The sequence below is a fragment of the Mustela nigripes genome, chromosome 5 (assembly GCF_022355385.1).
Source record: "Mustela nigripes isolate SB6536 chromosome 5, MUSNIG.SB6536, whole genome shotgun sequence".
Classification (NCBI taxonomy): Eukaryota; Metazoa; Chordata; class Mammalia; order Carnivora; family Mustelidae; genus Mustela; species Mustela nigripes.
Genome location: NC_081561.1, coordinates 56,312,386 through 56,327,743, shown reverse-complemented (window position 1 = coordinate 56,327,743; position 15,358 = coordinate 56,312,386). Strand labels below are relative to the sequence as shown.

The window sequence follows — 15,358 nt, the reverse complement described above, 5'->3', positions numbered from 1 at the left end:
CTCGGTACCTAACTGGAGATATTAAAATGTGCACCTTTATTATATTTCTTTCCATTTGGAATTTTTAGTTCCCATTGGAAATCATCTTATTTTAATGAGGCAAGTCATACAGAACAGTATTAAAGATAAATAGTTTCCCTTCTCTTCTCTCACCTCTATGAATTAAACAATGTTCACAGTTTCATGTGTCTCCTTGCCAAATTTTTATGCTTATATACAATATATTTTGACATAATATAGGGGTTAGGATATATATTACTATGCACCTTATTTTTTCACTTAAAAATACATGGTAGCCTCTTAGTAGATAACTATGTATAAATACGTCTCTTTATTGGCTGCATAGTAGTTATTCCATATTTAATAATCCCTTACTTGACTGAAATTTGTTTTTTTTTTTTTTTCTGGTCACTAGGTACCAATGAGCCAAAGTTTATCATATTGAATGTTAAATACATAGATAAGAATTAACTGATAAGAAAACATTTGTTTTTCTTTTTTTTTAAATTTTTTAAAGATTTTATTTATTTATTTGACAGAGATCACAAGTAGGCAGAGAGACAGACAGAGAGAGAGAGGGAAGCAGGCTCCCTGCTGCCCAGAGAGCCACCCAGGCACCCCAGCATTTGTTTTTCTAATGACATTTACAATAATCCTTTTTCCTGAATGTAGACTTATTTGAAAATAAATGTTTTACCTGGTGGATAATAGAGATTTGAAGTCAAATATTTTCTCTTTCAAAATTTAAATATAATGATTTCATTTTACAATAAGCATTTTGATGCCTGGCAAACAAGGTTAATAATAATAGAGGTGCCTCAGAATTTGACTCTGTATTTGTGCATGTCTACAAAAAAAACATTTTTTATATAGCTTTTACCCAAGTTTATGCAGCTAGTCATGGCCAGGGCTGGTATAATCACCTAGCGTTCTCAAATTTCTGATCAGCATATCCCATCCTGTTTGTCAGGAGTCCTTAAAGAGTTCATGTATCTATTCCTCTGCATTTCCCTTTCCTTGTCTCCCCGGGTGTCCTCTTGCCTGTGAGTTTTGGTCTGGACTAGGCTGTGAGCATTTGCATTTTGGTACCATGAGCTCCTTTACTTATCATGATAAGATCAATTTGTAATTTCAACTCAGTTTCTGCCTTGACTCCTGCCAAGGAGGGTGGAGCTCATCTAAATGCCAGTACTGATGGATGTGAGAAGCTGAGCCTGGGGTGTGGATGAAGGATAGACCCTGGCGCAGGCTCTAGGCACTGGTATGCTGCAAGATGGCTTGTCCTGTCTCCAGAGAAATGACTTCTATTTTCAGGAGTTTTGCAAGCTGACTTGTAATTAAATAAAACAAAGGTTTTGTGTAAGGTCCTACATCTTCAAAATCCATTAATTCCTAATTATTTGTCCACATTTTCCTACGCTCGTGAGGTTATTTTCATCTATTATATATGTATGGGGGACATGCTGTATAATGATGTGCCCATCCCTTCTTAACTCCACATTTGATGACATTGCATTGCTAGATTTAAATCAGCCAGTGTGGGAGTATTTAACCACAGAGACAGGCAAATGCTACAAATTAGTAGAGCTGGTTATGGCTATTTACCAGTGAATCAGTGGGCCAAGGCATCCTTGGGATGCCCAGGGTGGGAGGAGAAAGGGGAGCCCTCCATCAGCTGACATGGGGGAACACAATCAAGCAAGAGGAAGGAAGCAGAACTAGCAGAGTCTTAGGATGAGGGGCAGGTGGTACTGATGGAGCGGACAGAGAAGGGATACCCCTGAACACACTGTAGGGTCCAGAAGATGTAGGAGAAAGACTCTTTTGGAGGTTTCCTGGTCCTAGCCCTGTGAGAGCACCTCCACTGGTTTTAAAGCTCAACTGCCCCCTTTGCTGGGGAAGTATTAGTTGCTGACTTGACTGCACACTTTATAACCTGCAACTCCTGGTTGGTATCCTCTCTTGCGTTTATTGAGAGTAACTGTGGGCTGGGTAAGGTTTGGAGACCCCCTTATAGTTGTTTTAGTAGGAGGAAAGTTAATGTCTTATTCCCTTTGGGTTGCTGTAAAAGAAAAAAAAAACAACACCATAGACTGCGTTGCTTATACATAACAGAGGTCTATTTTTCACAGTTTTGGAGGCTGGCAAGTCCAAGGTCAAGGTACACACAAATGCAGTGTTTGGAGAGAACCTGCTTTCTGCCTCATAGTCATCTTCTTGCTATATTATCACATAGCAGGACAGGCCAGGGAGCTTTCTGGGGTCTCTTTTGTAATGGCACTAATCCCTTTCATGAGTGCCCTACCCTCATGACCTAATTACCTCCCCAAATCATGCCTTTAAATACCTTCACATTGGGCATTAGGATTTAGCAGATAAATTTTGGCAGGGGTAGGGGCATTCCTTCCATAAAGCATATATTTTAAAATTTGGGAGAACACCTTGAGATTTATCTGCTCCAATTGTGGTTTATCTACCAAAGAATTGCAAAGAATCTGCTACCGGTGAATTTTTATCAATCAGATACTAAACCCTTGATTAATAATTTATCCAGATTTTCCGAATGATATTTTGTGTAACTTTTCCCTCGGTGGGACCAATGAAAAGTGATCCTAGTGGAATATTTCCCAGTTACACTGTATGTATGAGTAAGATAAATGACTGTACAAATGCAGGTTGCATAATAAAGCTGTTAAGCACACACACACACACACAGATGTAGACACAGACATACACACAAATAAATATACAGAGACACCACATTTATTGAGTATTTTGTGTCAGGCGTTATGATAAGCGTTGTGGATGTGAATATACTTAGTTTAGCCCCGAGAATTGAAAACCTTATATGGAGAGAATTCCTCTTTGTCCTTTAGCCATCGGAATGTACTTTTTAGAAGAAACAGGCTAAAATCATGGTTTCTAGATATTAAAAAAATTTAAATCCTAAGCAAAATTCATAGAGATTCCGATTTAAAATGTATCCATTGTATCAGAACCAGGCCTGGGTGTACGTGTCCCAAGCACTTTTATACAAATGACACTTTGTAACCTAATGGCCCATGACATCCATGACATTTTCTTGGTAGATACAGTGACAGATTTCCACAGTTATCTCGTAGGCTAAGCGTGTCACACAAAAAAGCAATCTCACAGAAGGTCTCCAAGCATTGAAGTGCTTGCTGGACTGGCTGAATGGATAGGTATATTTGGTATGTTTAGGGGAATGGATGAGCTATATGGGCAGCACCAATGCCTGTGAAATCTTCCATCTCTCAGGTAAGTTTTTTTTTTACAAATAGAGGTAGCAGTGGGTTTGGTATCATTCCTGTTGAGGACCACCGCATTGCAATATCTTTATGGTGCCATTTATATTAAAACCATGTGTCTTAATAGACATCTGCCTATTATAAGCCTAATATAAGGCTTCATGTTCAATTATGAAATTGAAGGTGATGCCTTGTTAATGAAAGGTCATGAGTTCAGTTCTCTTCCCAGGTGAGCCAGGACCTGCATAACCACACCTTCAGGAGAAACTGTCTAATGAGTGCTGCAATTTATCACATTTTCAAAGTTGAATCTCTGAGTTTCTTTCTCCTTGTCTGGAAATGGGACAAATACTTTTCCTTCCTTCTTCAGGGGAGTGTTTTGGGACAACTCAAATGGACTATCCTATAGAGGAACAGCTTCCTTTTGACTTTCATGGGGTCTGACTTTGTATGGATGGTAAGGGATCTGCGAGCTAAGTGATTCCCTCCATGTTATCCTATTTGGAGCATCTGTTTCTGAGCACACGTTATGTGCTTAGAAGCTCAATCTGTTTTGGGTCTTAGTCTTCTGAGGGTCCATGCGCTTGACTTCCTTTGTGAGTTTCATAACAATCTTTGGTTGTGGATGGGGGGAGGAGGTTGAGAGTGTTAACAAAAGCTGAGCATAGTCACTTTTGATATTTTTTCTATGGAAGTTTCTTTCATTATAGTTTGTCCAAGAACTGCAAGGCTGCTGTCTACGACCTAACATATTCTCTGACACTTGCTCAGACTATTATAGTCTGGTGAGCTCCTGATAAATGCAAAACACTTTTATTTTAACCAGTTGAAAAAGAAAGTCCCATCGTCTGGTATGGATCCTGGACCTTGGTCTGTTTGATTTACTGAGGTTTCCCCAGTGTCTGGCATGAGGCTGGCACATGGAAGATGCTTAATCAGTATCCATCGAATGGTGAATCTAGGTGCTGTGACCGTAAGAGAGTCAAAATTTTATTAAACTGTTTCTGATTTTATTTATTTATTTATTTTAACCAGACTAGAAACTGATGAGTATTGGTATTTAAAATGGCTAAATGGCTCTTCTTCCCTCTTCTGTGTTTCTCAGGGCTTCTTCATCTTGGTGTTTGGAACAATCCTGGACCCAAAGGTATCACAAATCCTTCTTCCTTTTGTTTTCCCCCATGATCCGTACTTGGCTCTGAAATCCCCACTTGTAAAGACCACTTACTGAGTGTCTCCGACCTCCATCATTTGTGCGGACACTTGCACACGGCATCACTCTTCTTTATGATGCAAGTAAAATCTACCATCTGCCAAAGTCCTGTGGAGCTAAGCATTACACATACATTAGCTCTAGTCCTTAAAACAATCTTGGGTATTCTTATTTTCAGTTTTATGGATGTGGACCGTGAAACTCAGAGTGATTAAACTTGCCCATGAGTTCTACAGAAACCCACTCTAACAAGCTGAAACAGAAAAAGGATTGATTAAATCTCACAAGATCAACTTCGGGAAGGTCTCTCTGGCTTGGAGACTCGAGGCTACACCCAAGGAACAATTTCCAATGCAGAGACAGAACTAGACACCTGTGCTCCTCCCCACTTCCCTGGGTGCAGATAGCACAGCTCACCAGGCCCATGTCAGGCAGCAGATGCTAAGCTAGACTTGTTGCTCCTGTTGTCCTGTAGATCACCTCCACCCTGCCTGTTGGGATCCACTGGCACCTGCTTCTTTGTCCTATCATGTCTGATTGGCTGAGTCCAGGTTACGTGGCTGGATCTCTGCTGCAAGGGAGGTCAGGACATTGAGTTCCACCTTAAAGAGCTGTAGACTTTGGGAAGGGAATTTTCCAAGTAGAGATGTGTGTGTGTAGGTGGTAAGTGGTGAAAACAGAGGAAGACTAAACAAATGAATAGAACACCAAATGTTTACTCAGCCTTCTAAGATCACTGTCTTTCCTTTATACTATGCTGCCTCCTGAGTGAGCAAAGTAATCAACTCTCTCAAATGTAGAAGCAAACACCTTTGCTGCAGGGTTGATTTTTTAATTAATTATTATTAATTAGTTAATTCCATTATTAAGTTAATAGCTGAGATTTATGAAAGAGGCATTTCACACTGGCTTTCCTTTCATTTTGTTATGAGGATACCATATCGACCAAATAAAAATTATTTAGAAGTGGTAGAGTATTGGTGTTTCAGTCTTTCTATTTCCGGTACAAACTTTGTACCACTGGGAGAGTTCCTTAAGTCTCAGGAACCCAGATCCCCCAAGAGGAATGCAGAGATTATGATGATTTTCTTGCCTATTCTGCTCGATCCTCATAAAGAACAAATGTGATTTTGTTAAGTGAAAATACACAGAAAGCATTTAAGGTAGTACACAGTTGTATACCAAGTGATTTTTTAAAATTAATTGTAATACCACAACTAGTGATTATTGTCAAAACAGCAGCAGCATTATTATTTATTAATTTACCAGGTGTTACGAGATGTGCAAAGAACTCTAAGACCTAGAACTTTCTATGAAGATCAAAACCTCTTACATTTAACATTCTAACGTAAAAGGTCAAGACTCAAAGATGTCACAGGACCGGACATGATTAATTGACATAAAGTTGTTTATGCCAGGAATCTTCACAAATTTTTTTAGGATCAGTAAAAAGTAATGAGCATATGTCCCCAGATGTGTTTATTGTCAATTTACAAAGTATGTATTTTGCATGTTATGAAACACAAATTTTAAAAAAGATGAGAAAAAAGAAAATGTAAATAGAAGCTCTAGGCTGTCTCCCCATATCCCCGTGGACCCTTGAGTGCACAGCCCCAAGCCCTGGGGAGTGCTTCTCCTCCTTTGGATGCCGTGTCTGACAAAGCATATTGTATTTTCTGGGAAGCATGAAGTCACTTCGAGCTGGAGAGGTTTGGTACCCATTAACTGTGAAGACAGAACTAACTATAAGTCCTCAGAATGTGAATAACATTTTATGAAGTGGAAGTAGAAATAAGACAGTGCCCGCATTCAGCAGGAGAGATGTAGGGAAATTGACAAGTTGGTTTGGAGTCTGGGGACATAAAGCCAAGTCTCAGTCCTTCTCAGTAGTCAACTGGCTTTGGGTGTCACCTTGGCTACTAATCTTAATGTCCTCTGTTGTAAAATGGACATAATATTATCTATTTTATAGGATTATTTCTTGAATAAAATGAGATGACAGGCATGAAAATTGTTTTTTAAAAGTATATGAATATAAAACAAAATATAATATAAGAAACAAAGTATATTTGATACATTAATAAATTACTTAATTTATTATAAGGGGCTCCTTATTTATTATAAGGGGCCCCTAATTTATTATATAGGGGCTCCTGGGTGGTTCAATTGGTTAAGTATCTGTCTTGGGCTCAGGTCATGATCCCAGCGTCCTGGGATAGAGCCTTGCATTGGGCTCGCTGCTCCACAGGAAGCCTGCTTCTCCCTCTCCCTCTTCCTCTGCCTGTCACTCCCCCTGCTTGTATTCTCTCTCTCTGTCTGTCAAACAGATAAATAAAATCTTAAAAAAAAATTACTTAATATATAAATATGCTGGGGCGCCTGTGTGGCTCAGTGGGTTAAGCCGCTGCCTTCAGCTCAGGTCATGATCTCAGGGTCCTGGGATTGAGCCCCGCATCGGGCTCTCTGCTCAGCAGGGAGCCTGCTTCCTCCTCTCTCTCTCTGCCTGCCTCTCTGCCTGCTTGTGATCTCTGTCTGTCAAATAAATAAATAAAATCTTAAAAATATATATATATATATATATAAATTGCCATATTAGCGTTATACTGTGTTAATTTATATTATTATATATCATGTTATATATTATTTATAACATTAATACATAAACATGTTTTATTAGTATATTATATGTATTTCTATTTTATATTACATTATCATTAATATACTTATATAATCATATATATTATTTAATATGTATTAAATATATTTACATTTTATATGTATACTTACGTTAAATCTATTTAATATATATTTAACATACAAAATATAATTGTTATTTGTTATTCTTATTTTCTTTATTCCATGGACTTTTGCTATGTTGCATAGGATTCTGTTTTTTAACTATGGATTGGCCTCTAGAAAAGGTTGTTTTCTTTTTTAAAGATTTTATTTATTTACAAGAGAGAGCATGAGCAGGGGCAGAGGGGCTGAGGGGCTGACGGGCAGAGGGAGAGAGAGAAGCAGGCTCCCCACTGAGCAGGGAGCCCGATGCAGGTCTCCATCCCAAGACCCCGGGGTCATGACCTGAGCTGAAGACAGACACTTAACCACCTGAGCTACTCCGGTGCCCCTAGAAAGGGGAGTTCAAATAACAGACAAGCCTAACTATCAAGTGCTCCCAAAAATCTGCTACCAAAGTGAAATCAAAGACTCCTCAAACTTGTGGCAAACTTCAGGCTTCAGGCTTCTGAATAGGCGTCTCCTGTGCTAGCCTCGCCTTCCTGTGTCTCTCCCTCTCCCCACCTTTTCCTGAAGCGTTCCTCTGAGTTACAGACCCCTCCACATCCCAGCGACAGGGCCTGGCTGCTAACCCACTTTCTCCCCACATTGTTGGCCTGGTCTGTGCATCTGTGTTGACTTTCATAATCTTTTAATTCTTAACTCTTTTTGTTCTCATTCCAGATAAGAGAAGCTTTAAAGAGTCGAGTAACTTCTGCAAAATGGAGCTCCAGACTATCTGAGGTAAAGCCTGCATACTCATTATTGCATGGGGCGTGTTGCTAAAACAGTCCCCCTAACTCTGTGTATTCCGAGGTGCCCCGTGAACACCTCTTTGACCTGTTCAGATTCCTTCGGGGGTCGTGGCATCCTACGTGCATTTAGAGAAGAGTGGCCAGGCAGGGAGTGGGGGTGGGGGATTGTTTTGGGGGGCGGACTTCAACCCAGACAGCAGGAGAGCAAGCCCATGCGGAAGCAGAGAAATGAGAGAAGAAAATCTCATCTTCTTGGATTGCCTGCTCTTTCCCTCCGACTCCGGTTGGCAGAATTGCAAACAAAGTGAGGAAGTCCAGGGAAACAAGTTCTGACGCTACACAAAGAGTCTCCTAGTAGCTTGATTTTCAAGAGGGGCTGGCTGCCATGGTTACCGGAGTTGTAAAGGAAGGCTGGGGCCGGCTCAGTGGTGTCGTTGAGAAGGCTCTACCGTCTAGGAGTACACACGCCCTTGACCTTCACTTGTATTTCCCTCCCTCAGCTGATCCGAGGGAGGGAAATACGGAAAGCGTTTGAATGGCAGCAAAAGGGACTTCGAGGTTAGCGCAGGGGACATTTCCCAATCACAAGAGAAAAGGCAATCTAGAGTTTTCCAGGCTGACATTGGGTAGGATCCATACCCATGACTGGGCTGACAGCCTGTGGCCTGAGTAGCAGCCCTGTCCCACCCTATATCCCTTGCCTTGCTGGTCTCTCTCTTGATCTCCATCACCCACCTTTAACCTCCGCTCCTTTCTTTCCCCTTTATTTTCCCATCTCTATTGCTGTTACTCCCACCCGAACTTGGTTCTTGGTTTGCAAACTCTGGGGATTGTTGGCCTCTCCATTGCCTTTCCAGATGAAATGTTGAAAAGCTATAATTTATTTAGACTAAACATCAAACATGATTTAAAACAGTCGATCTCATGGGATGCCTGGGTGGCTCAGTGGGTTAAAGCCTCTGCCTTCGGCTCAGGTCATGATCCCAGGGTCCCGGGATAGAGCCCCGCATCGGGCTCTGTGCTCAGCAGGGACCCTGCTTCCCCCTTTCTCTCTGCATGTCTCTCTGCCTACTTGTGATCTCTGTCAAATAAATAAATAAAATCTTTAAAAAAAAAAAAAAGTGGATCTCAACCTTAGCCAAAGACTGGAGTCAAGTGGGAAGCTTCAAAACATGTTGCCTGAGTCCCACCCCTGCAGAGTCTCATTGGATTGGTCTGCGGTGTGTCTGGGGATTTTAGGAGCCCCCCTGATGGTTCTCATGTCTTCGAGGCTGGGACCCTCTCATCCTGAAGTCCCTAGCATTGTACATATTTGCCTCTAACCAGCCTGCTTGGCGAAAGTCCCCCCCCCCCCCCACCACCTCACTGGTCTGCCTGGGGCCCTCAGGAGAGGTAGCGCTCTTGCAACCCAGTCTGGCTCCACTCCTTTCTGATGTGATTTCAGTACCCTTTGGTCCAGCCACACAGGGCTAGTCTGCCCTTCAGTACTATCCAGAAATAGTCACTGGGACCATTTCTCTTTGTGTTTTTACCTAAAAGCTAAGTCAGGATTATACTCAGAACTTTATTTTCAGTTTGTTGGTTGTTGGAGTCCATGGTTTTCAATGCTGGCAGCACCTTAGAAACACCAAGAGAGCTTTTTAAAAAACAAATGCTGTGTACACCCAAGAAAATTTAAACCAGGCACTCTTGGGGTTAGGGCTTGTCACTTTAAAAAATTTTTAATTAAATTTAATTTTTTTAATTAAAAAATTTTAAAAAAATATTTTATTTACTTGAGAGAGAGAGAGAGAGAGAGCATGAGCACGGAGGAGAGGGAGAAGCAGGCTCCCTGTGAGCAGGGAACTGGATGTGGGGCTTGATCCCAGGAGCCCAAGATCATGAACTGGGCTGAAAGCAGATGCTTAACCGACTAAGCCACCCAAGTGCCCCACTTTTTTTAAATTTTAATTTTTTTTAAACTCCCCAGTAATTCTGATGAGCTGCCAGGGCTAAGAACCATGGGTCTGGGAACCAGGTAAATTTATCCTAACTTTTTGCAATCCTTCCTCTGCCCACAAGCTTTAGGCTGTTTCTAGTCAGTATTATGTCCTCCTCAGAGGAAGTAGGCTGATTATCTGTCCTCTCTCCTGGTGAGTAGACCTGAGTAGATCTAAGTAGACCTTTCTGTGCAGCAACCTCTCCTCGTAGTACCTGCTTGTGGGGTGTCAGTCCCCGCTCCCCAGACCCAGGATACAGAGATGTGCTTGTCTATGTTCGTTTTACTCCAGTGTGGCATGGTGTATGCTCCTGTGGAGATCATTCTACTTGCAAGTTAATGCATTATCTGTCCTAAGCAACATTTCCATAAAACATGAGGCTATTTTAGACTCAGGTACATTATAAAAGGATGACTGTAACATGGAAGGTTCCTGTAGGCCAGCTGAGAAGTGCTATTTGAGGGCTAGGAGGCATTCTAGTGCTGCTCTGTCTCTCCAGGCCCCTCACTTGCTTCCTCCCGCCTTCCTCCCCTCACGAGTACCCACCCCAGGCCCCCAGGAGAGGGATCCAGGCCAGGTGGGTGGAGGAAGTCTCATAGGGGCCTGTTCCTATGTTATCAGCAGTGCTAATATAAAGAAGGAGGGGTTGGAGAGAAAGGATACAATCAGTAGTAGCTGTAGGTCACCATTCTGTGTGCTTTGAATATTTGTAATAATCACAAGTGGACTACTAATGATTAAGTGCAATTACGCTTTTGTTGTTGACAGAACCCTTCTACTGATTTCTCCCGTCACCCCACCAAAGCGCCAAGCTAACAAACCTGGCCATACCCCTAACTTGGGAGGTGAGTGCAAAGGAAGGGTGTTCTCAAAGACATGCCATCTGAATGACATTTCTTTTAAAAACATCACAGTGTGAGTGGTTGTAATTAAGAATGATTTCTTTCTTGATTGGAAGGATTCTTACACAACCCATTCTCATCTGGTATGGTTAGAGTGATGTTCATACTTCTTCTAATGGTTGCACTACTGAAATTTTCGTTGTGGCTGTTAAACAGTGAGGTGTATCTGAGAATGGTTATAAGCTAGCCTGACTGAATTTCGGGGGGAGGGAACAGAGATGCCACTTCTACGTGGCCGCAGTCCCCCTCTCGCATTCGTCATCCCCAGGGCGTGAGACCAACAATATCTCCACATACCCCACTGTGGCCGCTCTCTTTCCCTAGTGTGAAAAGACCAAAGAATGATCATAAACACTGTCTGTGAGGGTTTCAGGGATAATGTCGAAGTTAATTCACTTCTGAGGTAATGTCTGAGAGACAGAGGCATCGAAACAGAGGAAAGGGGGAAACAGAAGTATGGAGACACTGAGGGGAGTGGTGACTCTGGATTGTAAGAGAGCCACCCAGATATGTGGACATGAGCAGACAAGTCTGCTAATCCTCCCTGCCCGCTTCTCTATAGATCTATAGAGAGAAGATCAGACAGGGAGATGGAGACACCCACCACAGGATACCCCATTCACAGGGAGTCAGGGAGAAGCAGAGAGAGGCCAAGGGTTCCTGAGAGAGACCCAGAAAATACAGAAACAGAGATTTATACAGAAACACATAGAGAGTGACAGAGACAGAGCAGAGAGAGATGCAGAGAGAGAGGCGCTTGGATATCTAGACCAAGCCTTCTTCCCCCAGCCCAGTACATCAGGACTCCAGTAAGTTGCTGTGGCTGAGACCTTCTGCGGCAGCCCAGGGCCTTATACAAAGAAAGGGGGTTTTTCCAAGAGGGGAAAAGAAGTGGTCCAGCTTACAGAAGGACAAAGTTTGTAACTCAGCATTTGTAGGCAACAGAAAACCACCAGCCTATCCCCTGGCTTCCAGAGTGACTTAAAAGACTCCCACTTGCCAAGAGGATGATACCCAAAGGGGCTTATTGCTCCAGAAAGAGTGAGCCCATAATGCAGCTATTGTGAAGCTTTGGGGTCTCACTGCTTGTACACTAAAGTTGTGATTTTTCTGTTCTTGACATGGTCATACGTTCCAGGAATGGCAGAGCCCCAGGAAAAATGTGCTTCTTCCTGTCTTCTTGCCTCTGGGGAGTATGAAGGAAGCCTCCCATGGTGCGGTGCTGATGAAGCATGTATGAAGTATGGGAAGGATGGAAGGCCGCTCTGTCTAAGCTGTTCTGCACTGCTCAACATTTCTCTCCGACAACTGTCAACATGAATATATATATACCATACGCATTTGTATATATACCAACATTCATATATATATATATATATAGACACCATGCCAGGCATCCCCAAGGGAAGAAGAAGATAAAATGGGCCGAAGCAGGACCTTGGTCCTTTTGGAGCCTCCAGCTCCATGCTGTTGGGCCATGTTTATCCTCAGGAAGAGAGTCTGCTTCATCTTGGCAAAGATGGCCAGGGATGTCACCTGGCTGGTTTCTGTGGGTTGTTAAGGGAGACACCCTCATGAATAGTCACCAACAGTTGGGCTGACTCTAAGTAGGTCATTGCTGGTTCTTTGTACAAAAGGAATCCAACTGCTAGCATCGTCCACCTGTCCATATTTAAATGGATTACACAGTTAGCTCAGCTTGGGCTTGAATGCAACTTGGCCGTGAGCCAAGGGAAAACATAGAGCTTTTGAACCAGAAAGGTGCTCATTGTAAGTGAAGGAGCTAGGAGCCTGGCGTGATGGACCATAGCTAATCCAGGCTTGAGCCAGAGCTGGACACCCGAGTCTGCAGACCTCCAGCTCTGAACTTTCACCGCAAGACACAGAACCACTGAGGGACTCTGTCTACTCTGAAGATGTAAGATTAACCCTCACCAACAATATGTTTTTTTGAAACCAGTGATGAGGAAGAGAGACTATCATATTTCAAGTACAGAGCTGCTCATTTTCTTAACCTTGTAGATAAACAAATTCGATGTTCAAACAAAGGGCCATGGATAGGTGAGCAGTACAATAGGTAGAAGCCCCTTTGCAGGGGCTGGGAAGCTCCTTTGCAAAGCAAGCACTCAGGTTGCTGCATCAGAAGAAAATGAATGGCTAAAGGAAAAGGGGACAGTGAATAGCCCCTAATTATCCTACCAAGAAGCCAGTGTTAAATGATGTTACATTACAAAAGGGAAAGTGAGACACACTTTGTGAATGAGTAGGGTCTCTATCTTTTGTACTGTAAAAACTTTCTCTAAGTAAGGAAGCTTGAAAAAGCAAAAAATATAATTTAAAAAAAACCAATAAGAAGGTAGAAGGATACACCAACTTGCAGAGTAAGTCGTCTTTCAAGTGGCATTGCTTAGCTTGCGACAACAGTCACATTTTTCTCAAATGAAGTCAGAAAGGATTTTAATTTGACATCTCCCTAGTTTTTTCTGTCGAGTCTCTTTCAGGGAAGGGAGTGGGGCAGGCACAGTCCTGGTTTTCAGAATGCAGAGATCTCTCAGTACAGAGAAATGGGACTTACCCAGAGTCAATAAGTTGAAGTGAGGATGGAAACTCATGAAGTCAAATCGTTACAGGATTAGAAATATAGGAAAACTTTAGAAAAGACTGCATCCAATGGCCCCATTTTATAGATGGAACTCTGGGCATGAATAAGAGAGAAAGATTGGTATTTCATCTGTACTGTGCATTAAGCACGAAACAGTCCCGTCTTGGATGAAAGCATGCTCCACTCAGATGTAGAACACTTCCTGGGATGGGGCGGCAGTAAAGACTTTCTTTATTACGATTATTATGAACAAAGAAAGGGCCCATTATTGCTAAGAGAAACTCCAGAAGTTTGTGGAAATCCCTCGAAGAAGCTGTGCCCTCTCTCCTGCAGCCCACAAACCCTCCTGTCCCCTCCTGGAAGATGATTCTGAATGGCACGTTTTGGTTGACGGTGGAAGACCCCGAGTGGAGACATACTCCGTGTCCTACTCACACCTCACAGAGGAAATGACCCGGTCAGGTGGCTCAGGGAGAAATTGGTGCTACCAGTGTCTAAGGCAGATTTGTGGTTAGACACGTGTAAGACATGATGGTTCTTGGGAACGTTATTGAAGTTCCTTAGATTTTTATTTTCTCACCCATATATTGAAAAAATGGAGTCTACCTCATAGGATTGTTGTAAAGATTAAATGACTACATGTAGATAAAAATACCTAGTAGAGTATTTGGCCATTGAAATGCTAGCTGTTTTTGTTCAAGTATCTGTGAATTCACTTGCAAACACAGGGCCATGGCCTTGTGTGTGAGTTTAGAGATTGATGCACTCATGGAAGTTAGTTCATGGAGTTCTAAATAAAAGAAATTAAGCATTTGATTCAGTCCATCCAGCATTGGGGAGATCAGCCAGCAAAATCTGCAGAGCTAACCATCGGACAGTTCTTTGTTCCAGTGTTACCATGTTGTAATACAGACTCTCCTCCTGGGAAAGACTCTGTAGTTCTGTTTAGGGCACATTGTGTCTGAGCTCTGCTTCACTCTTTGCTTTCTCTCCGAAGTCTTCCCTGATGAGTCCATCCAGAAGTGCTGATGGCCCCCACCTGATTCCTGTAATACTTATAATCTGTGCTGCTCACTTTATATTTAGTATTTATTGTGTTTTATTGTTTGTTCGCTTTCTGTCTTTTGCTGTGCATATGTTTTCTTTCTCAGATAAGACTGTAAACCTTTGGGGATTGTGTTACTCACTTGATTTACTCACTCTCTTACTCCCTTTTGTATGCCCAAAGTGCAGAGCAGGTGTGTTGCCATAGAACGTGTTCAATAAAGACCTCTGATTACACAACCGAAGGTTTGATGATACTGGCTTTTCAATTCCCAAATGACCCGGTACTTAATGAGCAACCTCAGTAGAAATGACCTAGTTTCACAAACGTGGCCTCCTTAGTTGTCATTACGGTAAAGATGTAACAAAACTGCCTTTTCCTTGTTTCTCCTTCATGTCAGCATTTCCCCTGGTGATATTGAAACGGAGGTTTGCATTGGGTTTTGTGGCTCGGAGGAACTATGGAAATAGGAGACAGTAGAATCGGGATGTGTGGGCTTTGGTGGTGAGAGAGGAAATCCAGGCTTGGCTACCCTGTCAGAAATCAGACCACATGAAGTTTTCAGTAAGTGGAGACTGTGCCTTCTGTGACTGAATTCCCACGGTCATGGCCCATGGCTCACTAAGAACTCTTGGGCCAGTTATTAAAAAATAAAACAAACATCTCTTTGGTGAAGGTAGGGATTAGATCATGATTTACCAATCCATTTCCTAGCCATTTTTCCCCCAGGCTCAACACCGACATAGACAAACTGTGATTGCCCTTAAAAGTCTTCATTCACAGGGGCCCAACTTTGCATTTTATCCCCCGTGTTCTAA

At 42.3% G+C, this 15,358-nt stretch overlaps 1 protein-coding gene across 2 annotated transcripts in view; it reads left to right on the top strand.

Moving 5' to 3' along the window:
* LOC132017983 (adhesion G-protein coupled receptor F2-like) overlaps nucleotides 1-14,779 on the top strand; it is a 40,135-nt gene extending 25,356 nt beyond the window's left edge. For both annotated transcript variants that reach the window (XM_059400289.1, XM_059400291.1), the window contains 4 exons: nucleotides 4,375-4,416; nucleotides 7,942-8,001; nucleotides 10,760-10,836; nucleotides 12,032-14,779. In XM_059400289.1, the coding sequence (XP_059256272.1) occupies nucleotides 4,375-4,416; nucleotides 7,942-8,001; nucleotides 10,760-10,807 (150 nt within the window). In that variant the 3' untranslated portion in view covers nucleotides 10,808-10,836; nucleotides 12,032-14,779. The remainder of the gene's footprint in view (nucleotides 1-4,374; nucleotides 4,417-7,941; nucleotides 8,002-10,759; nucleotides 10,837-12,031) is intronic.
* Nucleotides 14,780-15,358: the final 579 nt, after the last annotated feature.